Source organism: Biomphalaria glabrata, chromosome 5 (assembly GCF_947242115.1).
Source record: "Biomphalaria glabrata chromosome 5, xgBioGlab47.1, whole genome shotgun sequence".
NCBI lineage: Eukaryota > Metazoa > Mollusca > Gastropoda > Planorbidae > Biomphalaria > Biomphalaria glabrata.
Genome location: NC_074715.1, coordinates 3,999,733 through 4,021,349, shown reverse-complemented (window position 1 = coordinate 4,021,349; position 21,617 = coordinate 3,999,733). Strand labels below are relative to the sequence as shown.

Genomic DNA, 21,617 nt, shown 5'->3' with positions numbered 1-21,617 from the left:
GCGGTCATGTCAATAATTTTTTTTTTTCAAACATTAATTGTCAAATTGGAGATTTCGGTATATTGACCTTGCTGTTTCATTTTACTATGGTGAATTCTTTACGTACTCAATGCGGCATCCAAAGAACTGTTTCTAACAATAGTCAGTATTAGTGCCAAGTCAGTATTAAATACCAAATTGACCACAACAACAAAAATCCTTGTCTACAATGCCAGCATTCTGAGCACACTTCTCTATGGCAGTGAGAGCTGGGCAACTTACATGCGTCAAGAGCACAGATTAAATAACTTTCATCTACGCTGCCTGCGACGCATACTGTGCATTTCCTGAAGGGAACGTGTCACCAACCAGGAAGTTTTGACACGGGCTAACATACACAGCATCTACGCTCTCCTTCAACAGAGAAGATTACGCTGGCTCGGTCATGTCGCTCGCATGCCAGATGGAAGAATCCCTAAAGACATCCTGTACGCTGAGCTGGCAGAGGGAGCCAGACCAAAGGGCCGCCCGAGACTAACTCACAGAGATGTCTGCAAGTGTGACATGAGAGCCATGGGCATCGAAAAAAGTATGTGGGAGGAGATAGCCCAAGACCGGACAGCATGGAGACAGAGTGTACGTGCAGGTACGAACTTTGCTGAATGCAAAAGAAATGAAGCTGCATCGGTCACGAGAAAGAAAAAAAACATAAAACTAAAATGTTATTTAACCTTGGTTAGGCCAATAATAGAATAAGCATCCTCCGTTTGGGACCCCTCAACTCAAGAAAACATTAAGAAACTGGAACAGACACAAAATAGGCAGTGAGATTCATAACAAACGAATATTCATATTTGACTAGAGTAACACCTTTAGTAAAATCACTAAATTTAGAAAGCCTCCAGGACAGAAGGTTCAAAAGTAAAGTAGCAATCATACATAAAACACTGAACCATAATCTTCAAATACAAAAACAAAGTTTAATAAAATACTCTGAAAGACAGAAAGATAAAGGCACATTCCTTGTCCCATATGCTAGGACAAATTTGTACAAATACTCCTTCTTTCCTAGTGCTATTAGAGCATGGAATGGGTTGCCTGAGCTAGCCAGGAAAACCAGTGTCTTGGCAGAATTTAAGTCATTGGTTATAATGTATGACTAAATGCATGACGCGTAGGACGTAATCATCTTCTTTTTTTGAAGTAACGTCTGTATTATATAAGATAAGATAAGATACCATGAAAAAGATAAGTGGAAATAATCTTTTTTAGTTTTTTGTTTCTCTTAATAACTGTAATTTTTTTGGGTGGAAAGACATGCTCCAATTTGATTCCCATTTCTGGAATTCATCTAAATCTCTTTGTAAATTGTATGTGTCTTGTGTTGTTTTTATTGTTCTATATTTTATGCAATTGTCTGCGAATAATCTGACTTTTGTTCCTGACCTAATGCAGTTCGATAAATCATTTATGTAAATTAAAAATAGTAGTGGATTTAAGACTGTTCCTTGAGATACACCGGAGTTTACTTTTTTTGTTGTTGATTTAGAGCCATTTATTATAATAGTTTGTTTTTTCCTTATCAGAAAATCTTTAATCCGCTGATGCAGCCCGTATAGAAAATTTAAAGAAACTAAGGCAGAAAGAGTTTACAAAAAGTATAAAAAAAATTAAACACCTAACCCAAAAAGTAAGCAGACAGCTGCAGAGTGAATACATAAACAATGTAATATCTAAAGATAACAACAAAAACCTATGCATAATTTTGGGTTAAGTGTTATCTGCGTTTCCATTCTCATTCTTTTATTTTATTTCATTTTCTCTCTCTCTCTATCTCTCTCTCTTATCTCTCTTTTACACGCTTTCTGTCATTCGTGAGTCGAATTGAAACAAAGTTGATAAATAAAATTCAAAATAATACATTACCACTTCAAATATTTTTTTCTAATCCTGGACTTGCTTGAATACTCAGGCATGCTCTAAATAGCACAACATTTCTTAAGTTTTTTGTCGAGTGTTTAATTAAAATATCTACATCCTTGTTGCATGGCGAGTCTGCATGCCTTCAACAATAACAAATACGATAAAATAAGAAATGCTTGATTACATATAATAATAATTTTTTAAAAAACTCAAAAGAGTTTAATTACAATACAAGACTTAGAGTACGATATACAATATGTAGAGGACTATGTAAGCTGAACTGAATTTTGCTATTCTCGATATAATTTGGTTCATACCTTGCAGGATGCGATGTCCTTTCGTCCTGCTGAAGGATAGGACTAGGAAGTAAATTATTTTCAATTCTGAAGGATTTTCCAAAACATGAAAAAAAAAAACACTGATGATTACAGAAGTTGAATTCAGATAACAGAATAATTCCATAGCGTCACTGTAGTGTCTCATACTTGTCTTATAGTTAGAACTACAAATGCGCGTTGTACAAGTCATTTGGCATCCCTATTTTTTTTAATGTAAACAATAAAAAACAACAACATTTAGATAGTTTTTTTAATGTTTTGGTTAAAAAAAGTAAATTGTCTAAATAAGAATTTCAAACAATCATTGAAAGTTTCTATGATTTTTAATAAACAAATATAATAACATATTTTTGATAATGTGATTTTTAGCAGTCTTGTCAAGAAAATTAAATGCGAATATGTCAAATTAGCGAATTACAACACTATTCTAGCATCAATATTTTTCTTTTTAAAAAAATATCGAAAATACAATTTTCGACGTATTGGAAAAAAATATCAAATGTAAATATGTCAAATAAAGTATTTCAAGCAGTCATTTGACACTTATGTATTTAATTTAATAAAAAAAAACTATTGTTATAAACCTGGTGGTGACACAGATGGGGGTAGTGGTGTGTGTGTAGTCAGCCGACGCAAATCACCCCAGGCCAGCGCTAGACAAGCGGTCAACCATGACGAGTTACGACGATCGGCCGAGACGAGTGTCAACAAGAGAGTTCGGGAAGGATCGTCGACGTGAGCAGAGCTCAGGGGCGTCACGAGAGTTGTAGTCATCTGACCACCTAGAAACGTCGAGCGGTGTTCTGTCCGGTTCGAGAAGGCCCGTAGGGACCCTATATAAGAGCGGAGGTGACTCAGTCAAGACGGTTCAGAAAGCGGGTTCACGACAGGAGTTCAGAACACGGTCGACTACAGCACAGTTCAACGGTGTGGTTCTGTACGGAGCATTACGACGGTTCAGTGCGGAGTACTGTCAAGTACAGTTGAGACGAAAGGCGTCTTGATCTTGGTCTGTGATCGGGTCCGACACAACGAGCCCAAGTGTGTGAAGTCAGTCCCGAACTGTTGAACCCAGTGCAAGCCCGGAACGAGACGGAGAGGCCAGTGCAAGACTTGATACGGCGGAACGGTGTTATCGGAGAGATATTTGTTATCGCAGGGCTATTTGTACTGTTCTACGTGCTGCCAATTGTACAGTATTGGCTGTTATTTATGGGCATTAAACCTTTACGTTATTTTGGAGCCCTGACTTGTCAAGTTCTTTAAGTTGGTGGTGTATGGTGCAGTTTGCAGAGGGCCTGGATAGTGAGATTCGTAACACTATTATCAATTTTTAAAAATTAGAAGTTTTGGACAAAAATCAAATGTTAATTTGTCAAATAATCGATTTCAAAAAGTCAATTAACGCTTTCATATTTTCTAATTTAAAAAAATGAAAAAACCTATTATTGATAATGAGATTTTTAGATGTCTTGACATAAAAATTAAATTTAAAATATGTCAAATAAACGATTTTCAACAATCAATGTCATCAATAATTTTTTAATTTAAAATAAAATGAAACATTACTTATTATTGATACTTAGATTCTTTATTACATTTTGGCTTCTGAATATTACAAAACAAAATCAGGAATAATCTATTATTTTGGATGTATTTGAAAATAAAATGGAGAGACTGACACACACACACAGACTACGCGAAACAAATAGCTGCTTTTTTCATTTATAGGGGAGGGTGCTAAACATATATTTTTTAAACGAGAAAGTTAACTAGGTTTAATAAACATTGGTGTACCGAGTTTTTATTGCGCTTTATTTCAACAAGTCATTCCATTTATCGTCAAAAGAAAAAAAAAACACTGCGTCACACCGATTGGTTAGACTAACAAAAGTCTTTAGTAGCATGATATTTTATAGACATTGATGCACCGAGTTCTTGTAGCATTTTACATAAAGAATTCATTCCATGTGACGTTAAAATAAAAAAAAAATCCATTACTTCACTTACACATTTCTTTAACACAAAAGAGTCAACGAGATTTAACAGAAAATTACTACACGATTACTTTTAGCCTTTACGCCAATAAAATAGAAAATATGTGGTGTTGGGAAGTGGTTTTCCTTAAAAATCCGGACCAACATATTAACAATATTTTCTTTTGTAACATTATAACAAATACATTTAATGTTGTATAAGCTAGAAGTGCGATTTTAAACAATTACATAGAAATAAAATAGTTTTATAAAAATCAAGAATTAATTTTCGATGATGAGTTTTTGTGACAATTAGGCTATAAAATGTATTTTTCAGTCTCTGTCTATCTATCTATCTATCTATCTATCTATCTATCTATCTATCTATCTATCTATCTATCTATCTATCTATCTATCTATCTATCTATCTCTATCTATCTATCTATCTATCTATCTATCTATCTATCTATCTATCTATATATCTTTTTAGTCAGTCTGCATTTGAAGAGGGTAAAATAAGATGCTGGTAGAAGTTGTAAGAGTAAATATTTGCACTTGAAAGTATTAGTATTATACAATCTTAAACTTTTTTTGTCAAAAGCTTCTATGCAATATTATGAATGAGGTTGTTCCGAATTTTTTTGTGAGCCACGTGGAGGTGTTTAATTTCTGTTTCTAGTGGGAATCTGATTAGTGAGTTAGGTCAATATTTAGTGGTTTTAATCAATTTTCATTTGTGGCTAACAATAAATTTTTAACTGCAGGAACATCAAGTACTCTATTTTTATAGTCTTAAGATTTATTATTGAGATCTAAGTTTAAGTCGACAGCTAGGCCTATATAGATCTAAAAGCATTAGGATAACCAACTCTGGATACACATTTGAGACCAAATGAGAATCCACTACCGAGGCCAAGCGTTGAAGAGAAAAGAAAAACTTAATGAATCGACCACCACTGGACAATGTTAGTTATCCTTCCCCTGGATGTGACAAAACATGTAGGTCAAACATGGGGCTGCAAAGCCACGGGGAATACTGCATTGCTTATTAATCTTCGGACTCAAAGAAAAGGCTTATTCTTATATTAATAGAAAGGTTCTTAAAATGCCTTGTTTCGCCAAACGCCATATCGGCACTCAATTCCAAGATTTAACTTTGTCACTCAGTGACACTGATTTTATCTGTATCAGATAGATATGACTTATTTTTTTAAGACATAAATCTGGTGTCATATGTGTCAAAGCTCTAAAAATCTATCGATTCTTTTTACAATGCTTAATCAACTTACTCTGTCTGTTATTTCTACCACACATAATTTAGGATCAAGATAAAATTGCACAAATTCGCAATTTCTTTTACCTGGCAAAACAAGAATAAAAAACAACAACAATTAGTTAATTTACTATTGTTTATTATTTATTTTGTTTGATATTTCTAATAAAAGAAATAAATTAAACTTGACTGATTAGGAGAGCATAAGTCAAATGAGTCCTGTTTATACTTTGTATTTTTGTAAGCGCTTCCCTGACATAGTCGTTAGTGTATGTACTTGAGGAAGCTAAGGATGTTTTTAGCCTAGATTTCGAAATCAGATCATTCACCTTTTTTTTTTTAAATAAATACATTTACAAAGCAATCTCCCAAATACCCCTTCTTTCTACCACTCACACATTTCCAACTTGCCCAGACTTCTGATACATTAATAGCGTTTTAGAAAGATAAAAAACAAGAAATTGGGGTACACTTAAACAATTGTTAAAATATTTGTAATGGCACAGATTTATATTTGTTAGTATAGATCTATTAGAAATTTAATGACATGACTAATTCAAACTAAGTGATGCAATTACGTTTAATACAGGGTGTGTTTTTTTTTGTAATTGAGTTAATAAAAATATGGATAAATGTTTAGGAGATGCAGAAATATATTCTAAATCACACATGGATGTAAATTACTTCTTTTTTTTTTTCAAGGATGCTCAAAAGCCGAAAAAAAACAACTGTAGATGTTATCTCAAGTACTTTGATACGTATGTGTCTTGTCAGATATACACGTCAGTAAGCTAAATGAAAAAAATGATGTTAGAATTTAGCATTATTTGGTTTGATCTCAACCTAGTAAAAATGATATTGTGGTTACTTTTAGGGACTTTCAATTTAATGCAATGTCAAGGTAAAAAATATACATTTTAAGCTTTTGAAGATATTTTTTATTTGAGTTATATATAAAATGTATATGTATATTATGATAATGTATATGTCTTTGTTTAAAAAGTATGACATGTGTTAGAACGTTTTACACAAATAAAAACAAATTACACTAACATTTTAGCAGAGCATACAAAATATTATTTTCCTTATATATATATATTTCTTTCTTACTATAACTTGTAAAAAGTTATAAAAAGGTGTAATTGCATAATAAAAACCTTAGTGTACATTTTGAATATTAAAAGCAAAATAAGTTTTCTTTTACAACATAAAAAGTAGTTCTGCATTAGAGCTTAGCAACTTTTGAAATACCTTTAATTAGAATTTTCAATATCGTTCAGAGTATTTGAGATGAAAACTTTACAGACTTACAAGAAAAACAACCAAAAAGAAAACAACAAACAGACCGTATACAGCTAATACATTTCGAAAACATTTAATTTGCGAAGGTTGAGTGTAGGCACACAATTAGCTAAACAATTAATGTAGCAGTGCATATTGGAATTAAACATTTAATTTCTAGAGAAAATAAATTTTCTATTCTCTATGTACTCAAAATTTTTTACTAAATGCTTTTTATAAAAAAGCTTAATTATTTAAGTTAGATTCCTATAAGCGTAATTTATTATCGCTTACCTATTTTGTATACTAGTTGGTTAATTATTACATCTATATTCAACTTTCTTTATATTTCTAAATTTAATTATATAAAATTGTTTGATTTTTTTATCGCTACATATTAATTCGGAAAGAAAAAGAAATGATAGAAATCGAGTTGATAACCCCCAATTTTTTGTGCATGTTTTTTAATATATATTTTTTTAAATTTATATTGTTTATATATTCATTTATAAATTTATATTAAAATAAATATAAAAGCGTGTTTTTTTTTGCAATGTTCTGAAACTGGTGGTTACTCTTAAACTCGAAGTTGCTTTGAATGTAAAACGAGGCTTTAAGTGTGACTTTTGCAAAACCAAGTATAAAAAGTCATTTATTGAGTTAATTTATCTGTACATAAGCCTTTCCTCTTCAGTCTCTCCTCGTAATCAATAATTAAGTAAGAAAAAATACACTTAAAGTGTATAGGTTATTATATAAATAATTAATCCTTTTAATACTATTATACTATTAAACGATTATCTTCTGTATGCATATATATGAGTCGTATATATATATATATATATATATATATATATATATATATATATATATATATATATATATATATATATCTGTGGCATTTTACGTCTCCAAAGACGATCATTTCCCTTTGCAACTTCTTGTGTGACTAAAGAGGCCAATCCTTGATACACAGCTGCGATCGCAGGTTGGGCATATATAATCACCAGGCGCCGTTGCATTTTCACCCTTCTTTCTGCTTCTGTTGTGTTTGACATGTGCAATCTGTGACCCTTCCTTTATGCTCTCTCTCCATGTTGATCTGTCCAGTGCCACCTCTTCCCAGTTGCCAGTGTCGATTTTGAAGAGCTTCATGTCGCGTTTGCATACATCCGTATAACGTAGAAGTGGGCGACCAGCGGCTTTCCTTCCTTCTATTAGATCTCCATACAGGATGTCCTGTGGAAGTCGACCTACTGGCATTCTACGAACGTGGCCAAGGCAGCCAAGGCGTGTGCTGCTGATAACAGAGCGGATGTCATGACACCCTGCTCTATGTAGCACTTCCTCATTGGTTATCTTATCTTGCCACCTTATTTTAAAGATCCGCCTTAGACATCGGAAGTGGAAGACATTCAGCTTTTTTTCCTGCCATAAGTAGGTTGACCATGTTTCACTTCCGTACATCAAGGTGCTCAACACACAGGTCCGGTAGACTAGGGCTTTAGTACTGCTAGTCAGCAATATGTTGTCCCAGACTCTATTCTGCAGCCGTGACATGGTGGCAATTGCCTTGGCTATCCTGTTGTTTATGTCTTTATCCAGTAGAGTGTTGTTGGATATGATGGAGCCAAGGTAACAAAAGTGATCAACAATTTCTAGTGGTTGGTCATTAATGCTTACTTGAGGTGCAGTGTTTGTGTTTGGACAAGTACCTTAGTCTTGCTATGACTGATGTTTAAGCCGAACTTCTGGCAAGCAGCAGATAGTTTGTCAACCAGGGACTGTAGCTGAATATCAGAATCAGCCACAATAGCTGCATTATCAGCTTCCTAACCTTGGTTTTTACCCGCAGCCTTGATACATTAAATAGTTTTCCAGAGGATCTTGTATGGAGAAACACACCTTCGTTTAAGTCGTTGTACGCATAATGTAGTAGACAGGAGAAGAATATGCCTAACAGAGTAGGTGTGAACACACATCTCTGCTTGAAACCACTGCAAACCTCAAAAGGTGCTGATTGGGCTCCATTAAATTTGACAGTACATTTAGTTTCCTCGTGAAAACACTCAATGAACTTCAGTAGTTTGGGAGGGCAACCTATTTTCCTCAGGAGTTTGAAAAGGCCACTTCTGCTGACCATGTCAAAAGCTTTAGTCAGATCAACAAAAAACGATGTATATGGGGTCTGTCTCTTTCTCGGAATTTCTCCTGCAGTAGTCATAGAGAAGAAATCAATTCTATAGTGTATCTACCACTCCTGAATCCACACTGAGATTCTGGGTAGACTCTAGAAGCTATCAATTGCAGCCTGGATAGTGCCACTCTAGCAAAGATTTTGCCCACTATACTGAGGAGAGAGATACCCCTATAATTGTAGCAGTCACTCCGATCCCCTTTTTTTCTTGTATATTGTGACTATAGTTGCGTCACGCATGTCCTGTGGAACATGACCTGTTTCCCAACAGAGGAGAATATAGAGTTTAGGGAGCAGGAGTTATTTGTTGACTTTCACTATTTCCACTGGGATACCATCACTCCCAGGAGATTTTCTATTTTTTATGAAGTTGCTTTTTTGAGGTCACTAAGGCTCTGAAGCTCATCTAGGCATTCCAGTACTGGAAGATCTGGTAGAGAAGGGGAGCAATTTTGTAAGTCTCTCTTGCCAGTACATAGACTCTCCACAGCAAGTCATATGCAGTACCTCCTCGTGGTGGCAGATGGAAACTGAGGCTGCGAAGCCTCAGGCTAAACTGCAAGGGTCTTGGAGGAGGTTTGCCCCCAAAATGTAAGGCAGGCATGGCCCGTCGGCGTGCGGACACGCCCTGTTGCCCACAAACCAAACCCCTAGCTATAGATCAATAGTTGCAATGCCTTGTGTGTGTTCCTGTAGGTTCTAAGGCTAAGGAAGTAAACCGTAACAGAAAATCCGTTCCTGGAGCCCCGTAGGCGGCGGTACAGTAGTAAGACTACTGCTCTCTGGTAAACTCCTGCAGCCACCTGCCCCCAAATTGTGATGGCTTGCCATCCCTTTGGACCCAGTCAGCATGGAAGAGAAGCGTGTGGTGACGTGTGGGCAGCCCAGCACTCGCAAATTTAACGCCCAGGCTTTCCTTCAGCAATTGAGAGGTCACTCCATCTCTGACAATAATGTCTTTGAAAAAACACGGAGAGTGATAGTTACCGGTGATAAGTTCCTAGCTGATTGGCGTAAGCTGGACCAGGGACCAATCTTGACTGTAGGAGGTGCTTTTTAGCCTCACTGGATAGCTATTGCCTGCCTTAAGCCGAGCAGCCCTCGGACAATAAAGTGCTATCCCGCCAAAGCTTGCCGCACCACTGGGTGCTTGGTGCTAAGACAAAATCAAAAAGCAAGCTGCTCACCCGCACCTGCAAATACAATCAAAGAAAACCCTCAACATTAATGCGTTTAGCAAGCTGGAACATACGGACAATGTGTCCTGGCTTCAATATTGACCCTGAACTCGTCACCGAAATGCTTCAAACAGCTATTATCAACAGAGAACTCAGCAGACTAAACATTAATGTGGCCTGCCTGCAAGAAACCAGACTGGCAGACAGTGGATCTCTTACAGAAAGCAACTATACATTCTACTGGCAAGGAAAACCAGAACAAAGCCCTAGAATACATGGCGTCGTCTTCGCAATAAGAAACAGTCTCGTCCCCTGCATTGCGATGTTTCCCATTAGCAATGAAAGAGTAGCACACATGAAATTTGTATCACCGCAAGGCAAAGTTAAAATAATATGTGCTTACTTACCAACCCTTGCTGCACCGGAAGAGGACAAAGACAGATTCTTTCAAGCTCTAGAGGTCGTAATTAAAAGTATTGCAAAGTTCGAGCACCTCTATATAAATGGAAACTTTAATGCCCGTATTGGTGATGGAAATGATGCATGGCCAAAATGCTTGGGACCTAAAGGTGTTGGCTAAATCAATGACAATGGCCAAAGGCTACTCGAGTTCTGTAGCTCTCATGAACTGTGTGTAACAAATACATTCTTCTCTGGCAAGGAACGCCATAAAGTCTCTTGGCAGCACCCACGCTCAAAAAGGTGGCACCAGCTTAACCTCTGCATCACCCGAAGGATGGATCTGAAGCACATATGGAACCTTGCATCGAGAAAAAGGGATCTGCACACCTCGCTAACAAGACAAAGCCTAGCCCAAAATCTTTGGAGGCCTTCAAAAGTGCTAATAAAGAGGCGAAACAAATGGCCAGAAAATGTGCTAACAACTTTTGGAGGGATACCTGCAACAGAATCCAAGACAGTCTCCACTCAGGAAATAGTAAAGCTCTATTTGATGATATTAAAGCGGCCCTGGGCCCAACAGTGTCTAAGCCTGCCCCCTTCTATCCAAATCAGGAGAAAAAATTACAGATCAAACCAAGCAGCTAAAACGATGGACAGAACACTACCTGGAAGTCTATGCCACACAGAATACAGTAGACGATGTCACCCTGGCTTCTCTACCAGATATATATATATATATATATATATATATATATATATATATATATATATATATATATATATATATATATATACTCAAACAATTTTCTTTACAATTTTAAGATATATGTATATAAAAGAAAAAACATTGTAAACTCGTTAGCCAAAATGCGAAAACTTAAGGTCGAACGTTTTATTAGCTTAAACATGTTTCATTGTCGTAAAATAAAATTTATTTTGGTTTTAAATTATTAAAAATGAGACATTCCACTTTCTTTCATATAAATAGACACAAATGATAGTAGCTCTAGAAAAAATAATTTAACCGAGCCAGGCAAGGTCACCAGGTACTATAATCTAATCTGCATTTTAATTAGAAGTTTTAAACACTGTAATCTCCTTTTTAAAATAAAATGTTTTCTAATGTGTAGGATCCTGTTTGCATTACGTAAGTCATAATATACAGTAAAATAGTAAAAGAAGAGAATATGGAATGCAGAACGCAGAGGGATGTGATATAAGGTAACTTTCTGGAAAAAAAAACGTAATACAATAAACAGAGATCTGAAACCATTTTTTATAAATAAACAATGTCAAAGGCGCCATATTCAAATATCACAATGCTAAGAAGAGCACATAGAGAACTATCATTAATCTTTCAAATACATAGAACTTCCTCACTTCCTGTAGTCTGTACACTGGATAGACACAAAAAGTTATTTATTGAAAGTTACCTGTTATAGATAAAAGTCTCCAAATTTGAATTTAAAATTGTACATTCACAGCCATTACTGACCTACAAATTCGACTAAGACATGGAGAAAACAGATTCGAGGGAACAGTGGAAGTGTTTTATAACAACACATGGGGATATGTCTGCGATGATGATTGGACCCAACTTGAAGCCGAAGTGGTCTGTCACATGTTGAGTTATCAAAGGTAATATAATTGTTCTATTGTAACTGAATACAGTCGACTCTGGCAGATGAACACAGAGACACAATCGTTTTAGACCTAAAAATTGGCTGACCTGATTTGCAAGACGTGACGTACTGTAACACTTAAAATTATTATTAGAAATTAACAATTTAATTTCTTATTTTAAGTCGTACATATAGAATGTACAAAAACAATGTGGGCACGTTTCTCAAAAAAGGGCTTTAAAAATATAACAGTTAATGTATAAAAACAAAAAATAATTTTATTGAACAGACCTTACTTCTTAGGGTATTTCCGCATGTAGGCACGTATTCTTTAATGCCAGGAACATTTGGCTCACCGTCTTTCAAGTCTAGATCTAAAGGCCTTCAGGACAAAAGACTCAAAAGTAAAGTAGCAATTATACATTAAACACTGAACCATAATCTTTAAATAGAAAAACAAAATTTATTAAAATACTCAGAACGACACAAAGATAAAGACACATTTTTACAAATACTCCTTCTTCCCTAGTGCTATTAGAGCATGGAATGGGTTGCCTGAGCTAGCCAGGAAAACCAGTGACTTGGCAGAGTTTAAGTCATTGGTTAATATGCATAGGACGTAATCATCTTCTTTTTTAAAGTAACGTCTGTATCATATTAGATAAGATAAAGTCTGATGCATTTATACAATGAGTGATATTTGCGTATAGCAAATGTATAAACAACAACATTAAATGCTTTAACATATTTGTTTTTTAAACATTAAATTATTTAATAAATGTTTGTAAACAACGAATAGGAATATATGTGGTATCTAAACCAGTAGAAATGCTGACGAACCTTTTCCAAAGCTTTATTTACACCGAAATGAGATCCACTAATGCCATTATGCATCTATTGAAGTACATCACCCACTCTCACTGTAGACAACATCAGCTGAAGACAATTAGTTGTGCCGTCTGTGGATTCCCAAACCCTCTTAGTGACACCATGAGCGATGGTAAGCGAGTCCCACTGAGACCAGTATGCTTTGATGGCAGCCCCTTTTTCTCTGAGATATGTTGCCATTCTGGTCTTCCTTCTATAAGAAAATAGAAGCTAGATCTTCATCTTTTAGTTGCATTTCCGTATTTTTTCATTTGACCAGGATGGTCCGGAAACATTCACCTCCAAACGTGACTATCAATGATCGCCTCTTTTTCTTTAGCTTTCCTGCAGTGTTTGCATTCCATTTAATAGGGTTGAGGAGACAGTGCATCATCATTTTGATGGATCTGTCATTTATGATGTGTAATGTCAAATTCATAAAAGTTTGTAGACGTTGAATCCATCTGGCTAAATGACCTTCAGGACTATTATATTAAAGCAACCGTTGGAGGGCTGCGTGATCTGTTATTAAAAGAAATATTTGTGAAAATGTTTTACTGCATCAACAAAAGTCAGGAGTTTACGTCTTGTGACACAGTAGTTTCTTTTAGGCTTTGACAAGCTACAACTGAAATAGGCAATGACTCGTTCAGTTTCATTCACTTTTGGGACAAGACAGCGCCTATTCATGCACTACTTGCATCTGTGTCCAGTAGGAATGTCATGCCTGGTATCGGGTAGGCCAATATCAAGGATGAGGCAAATGTGTTTTTCAGACTTTCAAACTCCACTTGACATTTCGCCGTCCAAAGTAATTGCCTCTTTTGCTCTGTGAATTGATGAAGAACCCTACAAACGTTGGAGAAATTAGGCACAAAACGTCTGTAATAGGCACAAAACCCCAGAAAACTTCTCAATTCATGAATACTCGTTTGGGTAGGCCATGGTCTTACTTTATCGGGATCAGTGCTAACTCCCTCATTTGACACGATGTGCCCAAGATATTTTACACTCCTTCAACAAAGAGCACTTCTTTCTGTTGAGTTTCATCCCAGCGCCTCTTATCCTTTAAAAAAAAATCCTTCAGATTTACAAGATTTTCTTCAAACGTCTTACCTAAGGCGATAATGTCATTCATATAAACAAGGCAGATGTTCAAATAAAGTTCATATAAGGCTCGCTCCATCAATCGCTCAAAGTTGGTCGGAGCATTGCAGAGTCAAAAAACATTAAATAAATGGCTAGAGAGAGTTGCCTCCAGAGAACGCCTTTTTCTCTCTATTTTCGAGATGCATTCCAATTTGCCAATAACCGCTTTTTAGATCAATAGTAGTAAATATATGTGATCCAGTAAGCGTATCCAAATTGTCGTCATTTCTAGGTAAAAGGTACATGTCATTATGGGTGACCTCGTTCAACGAACTATAGTCTAAACAAAATCGCATTTTTTCTTCACTAAGACTACTGGTGAACACCAAGGACTATTTAAAGACTGAATGACTCCCTAGCTTCTTGTCGTTTTGCCAGTGGAAGACGACGTGGTGGATGTCGAATAGGTCTGGTATTTCCTGTGTCGATAGGATGTTGAACAATATTCAGTCGTACTCATACTCATCAGTCGGCAAGATATCGCCAAGATATCACCAAACTCACAAATCGGCTTTGGCATATTGTTCATCTGATAAATTCGTCGTAATCTACCCCAGGAGCTTTGTAATATGCGGGTGGGCTGATTCAGAGCTGTCACTGGTGATTTTATCATCGCTGCAATTTTGAATCAGTCCAACCGTATGGCAAACAGCAATGATGCTGTGTTTCTTTGGTTTTTTCACCAAATCTAAGGTAACAGGTACCTCATAATCTCTATCGATCATCACCAACGTCTTACCTACGGCAAATTCACTGTAGTTATCTTCTTTGACCTCTACTAGTGTCGTTCTCGTCTTTGTATGACCAGGCTCTAATTTTCCCCAAATAATCTATTCAGATTGTGCAGGCAAGCTCGTAATCTCCGTCAATATGATTCTTCTGAATCGACCATTCTCTTCCTCATTCTTGTCATTTAGCAAAGGAATCTCTACGTCCCACATATCAAAGCTCCTCCGCCAATGTTAATAAGAAACCCAATGTTTGCATAAAGTCGAGTCCTATAATGCAGTCATCGGTTATATTGGCGATCAGGAACTCATGAATGAATAACTGATTCTCGAGCTCAAATTTAACGATCGTCAATCCTTGTACAGGATCTTGCCGAATGACTGATCAAGAGGCACCAGTGTCAAGAAGAAAGCGATAGTTTGTTTTCAGCACCGATTTTAACGTCTACCTTCAGACGTGTGCTCTGCCCCAACAAATGTTAATAGAGGCTCCCACTTTGTGGGTCGCCAGTTTCCGCCCCTTGAAACCAGCGAACACTAGTTTCCCAAGTAGTAATGTGGATCTTGTCGGGCAATTGTTTCTGGTCTTCTGCTACAGTTTCTTTGTAGATGTTAATGTTCACCACAGTTCCATCATCAGACACTTGTTCTACGCTCTTCCAGTGCCTCTGATACACTATAACTTTGCATAATATATTCACCCTTAACATCTAGTCTTCGACCATAATAAATGTTGTTCAATGTATCCTTGGCGGCTTCATAAGAATGTGCGTATACTAGGGCTTCGCTGGTTTGCGTTTGCTACTGATTCTGACAGCTTTCTTTAACTCCGGGTCTCGAGTGGCATTGATAAAAATATCAGTGGCGACTACGTCTAGAAACTCCAATGCTGCTGTCGGGTACGCCAGATGAGCAAGACGTTCAACGTCTGTTTTTAGTCGCTTTTAAGTTTCACCGGCGCGTTGTTGTCAGATTTTCAGCTGGACTCGATACATTTCTTGTAAATGCTCATTTCCGTAACTAAGCTCTGTAGTTTGTAGTCTTGCTAGTCTGGAATTGCCTAAAGCAGTTTGGAAGCCTTTCCTCCCAAAGCTAACATTAAAGTAGTCACTTTCTCATCCTCACTGCTCCACTTATTGACCATGGCGGCTGCATCAAATTGTAGACAGACCAAGAAAAGGACCCATAAAAAACAGGAGGCTTAATCTTCTCATAAATCGGAAAACACTGACTTTGTCGTCTGCATCTTACTCATTCCTTCTTTCACTTGAGCTTTTATTTATTCTATTTCTTTTCCCACAGCGTCAGCCCTCTAATTCGTTTTCTCATTTAAGTGTTTATTTTCTGGTTCATTGTTTCTATGGCTGTTTTCATGCCCAGATCTAGCGTGTACATATTTACCTTCATAAAATCCTACATCGTACTTATTTATTCGCTTTGTGTTTGTATCGAGTCTTGCATAGATTTCAAATGCTCTTCCAAATCCGGTTCCACTTCAAATATGGCGGTATCCTATTCTGTTTTTCCATCTCTAGTGTGGAACAGTGTGCTTTTGCACAAATATATATCAGAGCGGGAACAAAGTTACATCAATATTTTAGAATGTTTCTATTTTTGTAAGAAGCTTATGCTACAACGACTTAGTTAACGCGTTTCTTTTAGACTTACTTATGCCAGAATAGATGTATTCTCTCAAGTCTATCATACAAAGCTATGTCTGACAAAATGTTTTACTTAAGAATATCAGTCGTACGTGCAATATTTGTAGCTCGAATGTCACTGTCACCCCCGTATAGGAAATGTCGCCATTAGGTTTGTGCAATTTGTTCGTATGTCCGTCTGTCACAATAATAACCCAAAGAACTAGAAGAAAAATGAAAAATATTATTTAACCATGTCATGTGACTTGCAAAGTTTAGGTGCAACGTCTACTGTTTAGTTTCTAAAAGCAAACCGTTTAGTTTATAAAATAAATTATGCAATTAATATTTCATAAAATACACCAATTCTTAAAAAATACATTAATTTAAGGAAAAATTATGTTACAATATATTAACAAAGAAAGTTATCTTTTGTGTATTTTCAGTATTACTAAGTGAAATATATTTATAAAATGTACAAGGATTGTTCAAATATAAATATTAGTTAAAGGTATTTTTTTATAATTAATAAGCTGCTAAATTAAGAGAAAACTTTTATTTTGGTTTATAAAGGCTAAGAATACTTTTTGTATGTAAATATCACACACATTTTTATGCAGCTACCTTCGTGCAGTAGTGTGACAGCCACAGCTAGACACGATACTAAACTAATTCCCTAAATTTTTTTAAATAATCAGATTTTATTTATTTTTTGTTTAGTGCCCCAATCAGTATAAAACCACCTTTTTGGTGCGTTTTGTCTGTTGGTCCGTCAATTTTATATAAAAAAATACTATAAGCTATTGAAAATCAGATTTAACCTTTAATGATCCTTATTGAAAAATCGCAATATCATTAAGTATTATAGATGTTTCTTCTATGTTATCTTACATTTAATTTTGGTTCTTAAACGTTGCAAAAATACATGATCTATCATTTGTTGTTTGTTTTTTTTCTTTTTTAAATAGCATATACATTCTAAATTAAAATCTATATAATGACTTATATTTCATTACTATAACGTTATTCCGGATATAGTTTTATATAAAAAAAAACGTAATCGCATAATTGACTTATACTTATATTCTTGGACAATATGTCACTATAGTTAAGTTACAAATATCACATTTTCACCTATTTTCTACTTTTAAAGTATTATGTTAACTGACTTTTTTTTTTAAAATATCGACATTTATGAAAAAAAAAGTGTATTTAATTTTCCTGCAGTTATTAAATTATCGTTTGCCACACGTTAATTGAATACATTCACATATATTGACTTCACGAAATTATCAGATTACCACTATAAAATAACGGAAATTTAAAGACGTGAATCCCATTCATAATTGTGCATAAAAACTTTAAAATGTTTAATAACCTTTTTTAATGCTGCTACGATCTATGTAGTGCAAAGTTTGACTCCATAACTTCTACCAGTCCCTCTCCAATTGCAGATTAACAAAAAAAATGTTAATTGATAACTTATTTTAAAAACCAAAAAACATGGACGTGCGTTTCAATCGCTGCCAAGTGTTGACATAAAAAAAATGATTGAATTTTGAAATAAAAAAAAAATATGAACAACGATTTTAATTAAACTTTTTTTTGCAGTTAAAATTTGACCTCTGTAGACTAATTTTGTTTTAACTTCTTGGTTAACTTTTGCCCATCACAAGTTGTACAGGCCAGGAAAATGAATTTTAAAACTTTTAACAAATAATGACGCTTTGCAATTCTTAATGGGGAAACTTTCAAATATAGATTGTTTCTTTGGTTAAAAAAAAGCATAATGCGTCGCTTACATTATACGTTTGTTTCTTTATTGGGCCTGGTATAAATAAGTGGAGAACCTGGATGTACATTTGCTTACCAAAAGGGTAAAGGTGTACACATGCCATCCTAAATATTTTAAATTGTGTCTACAAACATCTGGACTTACCGAACACTTATGTAAGATTGTTCTTTATTGATTTCTCATCAGCTTTTAACACTATACAAATTCATTTACTCATTGAAAAGATGAAAGCGTTAGTCCATACATAATACTATGGGCTAATGAATTTTTGACACAGAGATCTCAGAGGGTTAGGGTAAACAATGTTACATCAAATGCACGCATAGTTAACACATGATCGCCCCAGGCGGCTGTGACATAGCCTTTATGGTTCATTTTGTACACCAATGATTTTCAATCCGATAGTCCTTTTTGCTCCTTCACAAAATTCGCTGATGATGCGACTCTTCTTGAAAAATTCTGTAAAGATAATTTTGTATTATTAAATGTAAAAAAAAACAACACTGAAATGATAATCGATTTTTGGAAGGAAAATGATATTGTTTTTGTAGCTGGAGAGACTATTGAAATAGTGCAAACCTTTAAATACCTAGGTACTATCCTAGACAATAAACTAAATTTTAATGCAAATACTGATTATATCAGCAAAAAAAAAGGGAGCAAAAATTACGATTTCTAAGAAAACTGTCCTCGATTAATGTTAGCGAAAAGGCCTTGGCTATGTTTAATCACGCTCACATCTGCAATATTTTAAGTTTCAATATCACTGCCTGGTATGGCAATCTGAGCATTAAAAATAAAAATAAACTTTATAGAATCCTACATGCTGCTGGTAAGATCATTGGCAAAAAACAAACCCCTTTAGGGCACTTGTTTGAGACAAGCATGAATAAAAAAAACTAACAAGATCCTCGAAATAAAGAATCACCATTTGTGTCAGGATTTTGTGATTTTACCATCACAAAAGAGATACAAGACACCGATAGCAAAGACAAACAGATACAAACACTCTTTTTTTCCCCTAGCAATCAAATCATTAAATAAGAACAATCTGATATAAACTTTATCACATGTAAATTATGAGTGAGTCTGGTGTAAATTTACACTTTGGTTTCTTATAGTTATAATGTTTTTTGTTTGGTGTAATGCACAAATTGTAAGACAAATTTCCATACGGACAATAAAGATTATTATTATTATTATTACTACCAACGAAATAATTCTAATATTATTTATACTTTGCTAGATCTGGCGCCAAAGCGTTGAGAGACAATGAATTTCACTCGAACCACATTTACGGCTATCTCCTTGACCAAGTCTCCTGTCAAGCAAATAAGTCGACCTTAGATGATTGTTCTCATTCTGCCTGGGGTAAACATGACTGTAACCCCACGGAGAAGGCGGGTGTCATTTGTGCTAGCGGTAATTTTTTAAAATCATAAAAACAGTTTACAATTCGATAATTTACTACAGTTGATTATTTATATTTATATTAGGGGTGCACCGGATAGTACTTTTTTTTATATTCGGCCTGAATCGGATATGACCCGATAGTAAAATATGATATTCGCCGGAGCCGGATGCATACATGTCTTGTAAATAGCTTGTGTTGCTGTACATTTTGTAAGACTGTTAAATGACATATCCTAATTTGTATTTTTATTCCTTTTTATTAACCTTTTTGTTTTAAACTATGTTACTGGTTAATGAGTTAACGTTTTGCAGTATGTATAAACAGATACGATCAGGGCTGGTCTTAAGCCACTGCAACCTATGCGGCCGCAGTGGGCCTCACGCTTTCATAGGCCCCGCGCTAAGTATATCTGTAATTGCATGTTAAAGTAAAAAAAAGGAAAAGTCGTGGAAACTATTTTTAAAATCTCCTGAAGATTACACAAAATTGTTATATGGAAAACACAAATCTTACGCGAATAAAAAAAAGCAATGTCAGCTTTCATATTTAAATACAAATATAATAAAAGTGCGAATTTTAACCGAAACGAAAGTTCGACTAGAACTAGAATACGTTTTTAAAACGATCAAAACCCGAAAATGAGAACTTAATCACTTCTAGTGAGACAGCTGATACAGATTCTATGAAGAATGCAAAAACTGCAGTGGTGAATGTCGTAAGAGAAGAAGAAAATGATGTAACACTTACAACTGATCAACATGTCATAAGAAATGAAGGCTATAATGTCACAACTGATCAACATGTAGTTATAGATAATGAACTAAATGTGGTTAATTCCTTGAGAAATCTGGATTATCCTGCCATGTTTCTAGAAAAAATGGAAAGATCTTGTATTGACTATTTATTACAAAAGGTCCACCTGAGATTACTTTGGAGAGTTTTCCAAAAAATAAGGATGGTAGACATTTCTCTTAAGTGCATTGCAAACCAAACATGAGTAATGGTGAAAGTGTTTTGCGTCCTTGGCTGATCTATTCTGTGTCAGCAGACAAGATCTATTGTTTCTACTGTCGTCTACTGGAAAAAAACAAAAACGTTCCTTTTTAACTGAAGGATTTGACCAGTGGCAAAGCTGTAGCATGAAAAAAGACGACATGACCAGTTGCTGTGAAGCTGGAGCAAGACTAAGTTAAAAAAAACAACAGGCTTTGACAAAGTTCACCAGGAGATGCTTTATTCTGAGACTAAACGTTGGACTAGTTGCAATTGTACGATTTCTAGCGAAGCGCAATTTAGCTTTCAGAGGGACCATTGAAAGACTTAAAGAGCCAAGTAATGGGAATTTCCTGGTCAAGTATAATTACTTGCAAAGTTTGATCCAGTAATGGAGGAACAACTTCATGATCGTTACCTGGGAAAGAAGATTCAAAACGAACTTATTACTGTAGTAGCTGATGCTGTGGTGAATTCTATCCTTCGAGACATCAAGAATGCAGTGATATTGAATTGTGCTCCAGACATATATCATAACGAGCAGATGTTATCGGTATCTCTCAGATAAGGGTTAATTTGAAACTTGTGGTTTGTGTATAAACGTTTTAAGTTTCTTCCTGTTGTTTCTTTAGGTGACAGCAAAAAGAAGTTAACTGGAAACATGGATGTTGTTGCAATCTTTCCAGCCAAAAGTCAAAAGAAAAGGCAGTATGGTAAATTTATGGAAAACTTCACACATCGAAAAGCTGAAGATGGCTACAGGATAAAATGCTTCAACAGATTGTAAACACTGCAATTTACTCCTTGTAGAAGAGATTTATACTTTCTTTGATCGTACGTTCCAGAATCATGGAACCTTCTC

The 21,617-nt window shown here is 35.2% G+C and overlaps 1 protein-coding gene across 1 annotated transcript in view; it reads left to right on the top strand.

Annotated features, from left to right (window-relative positions):
- Positions 1–6,253: 6,253 nt before the first annotated feature.
- The window catches only part of LOC106064849 (neurotrypsin-like), a 56,198-nt gene continuing 40,834 nt past the window's right edge, over positions 6,254–21,617 (top strand). The window contains exons 1-3 of the mRNA XM_056028640.1: positions 6,254–6,390; positions 12,032–12,185; positions 19,595–19,770. Coding sequence (XP_055884615.1) covers positions 6,285–6,390; positions 12,032–12,185; positions 19,595–19,770 — 436 coding nt within the window. The 5' untranslated portion in view covers positions 6,254–6,284. The remainder of the gene's footprint in view (positions 6,391–12,031; positions 12,186–19,594; positions 19,771–21,617) is intronic.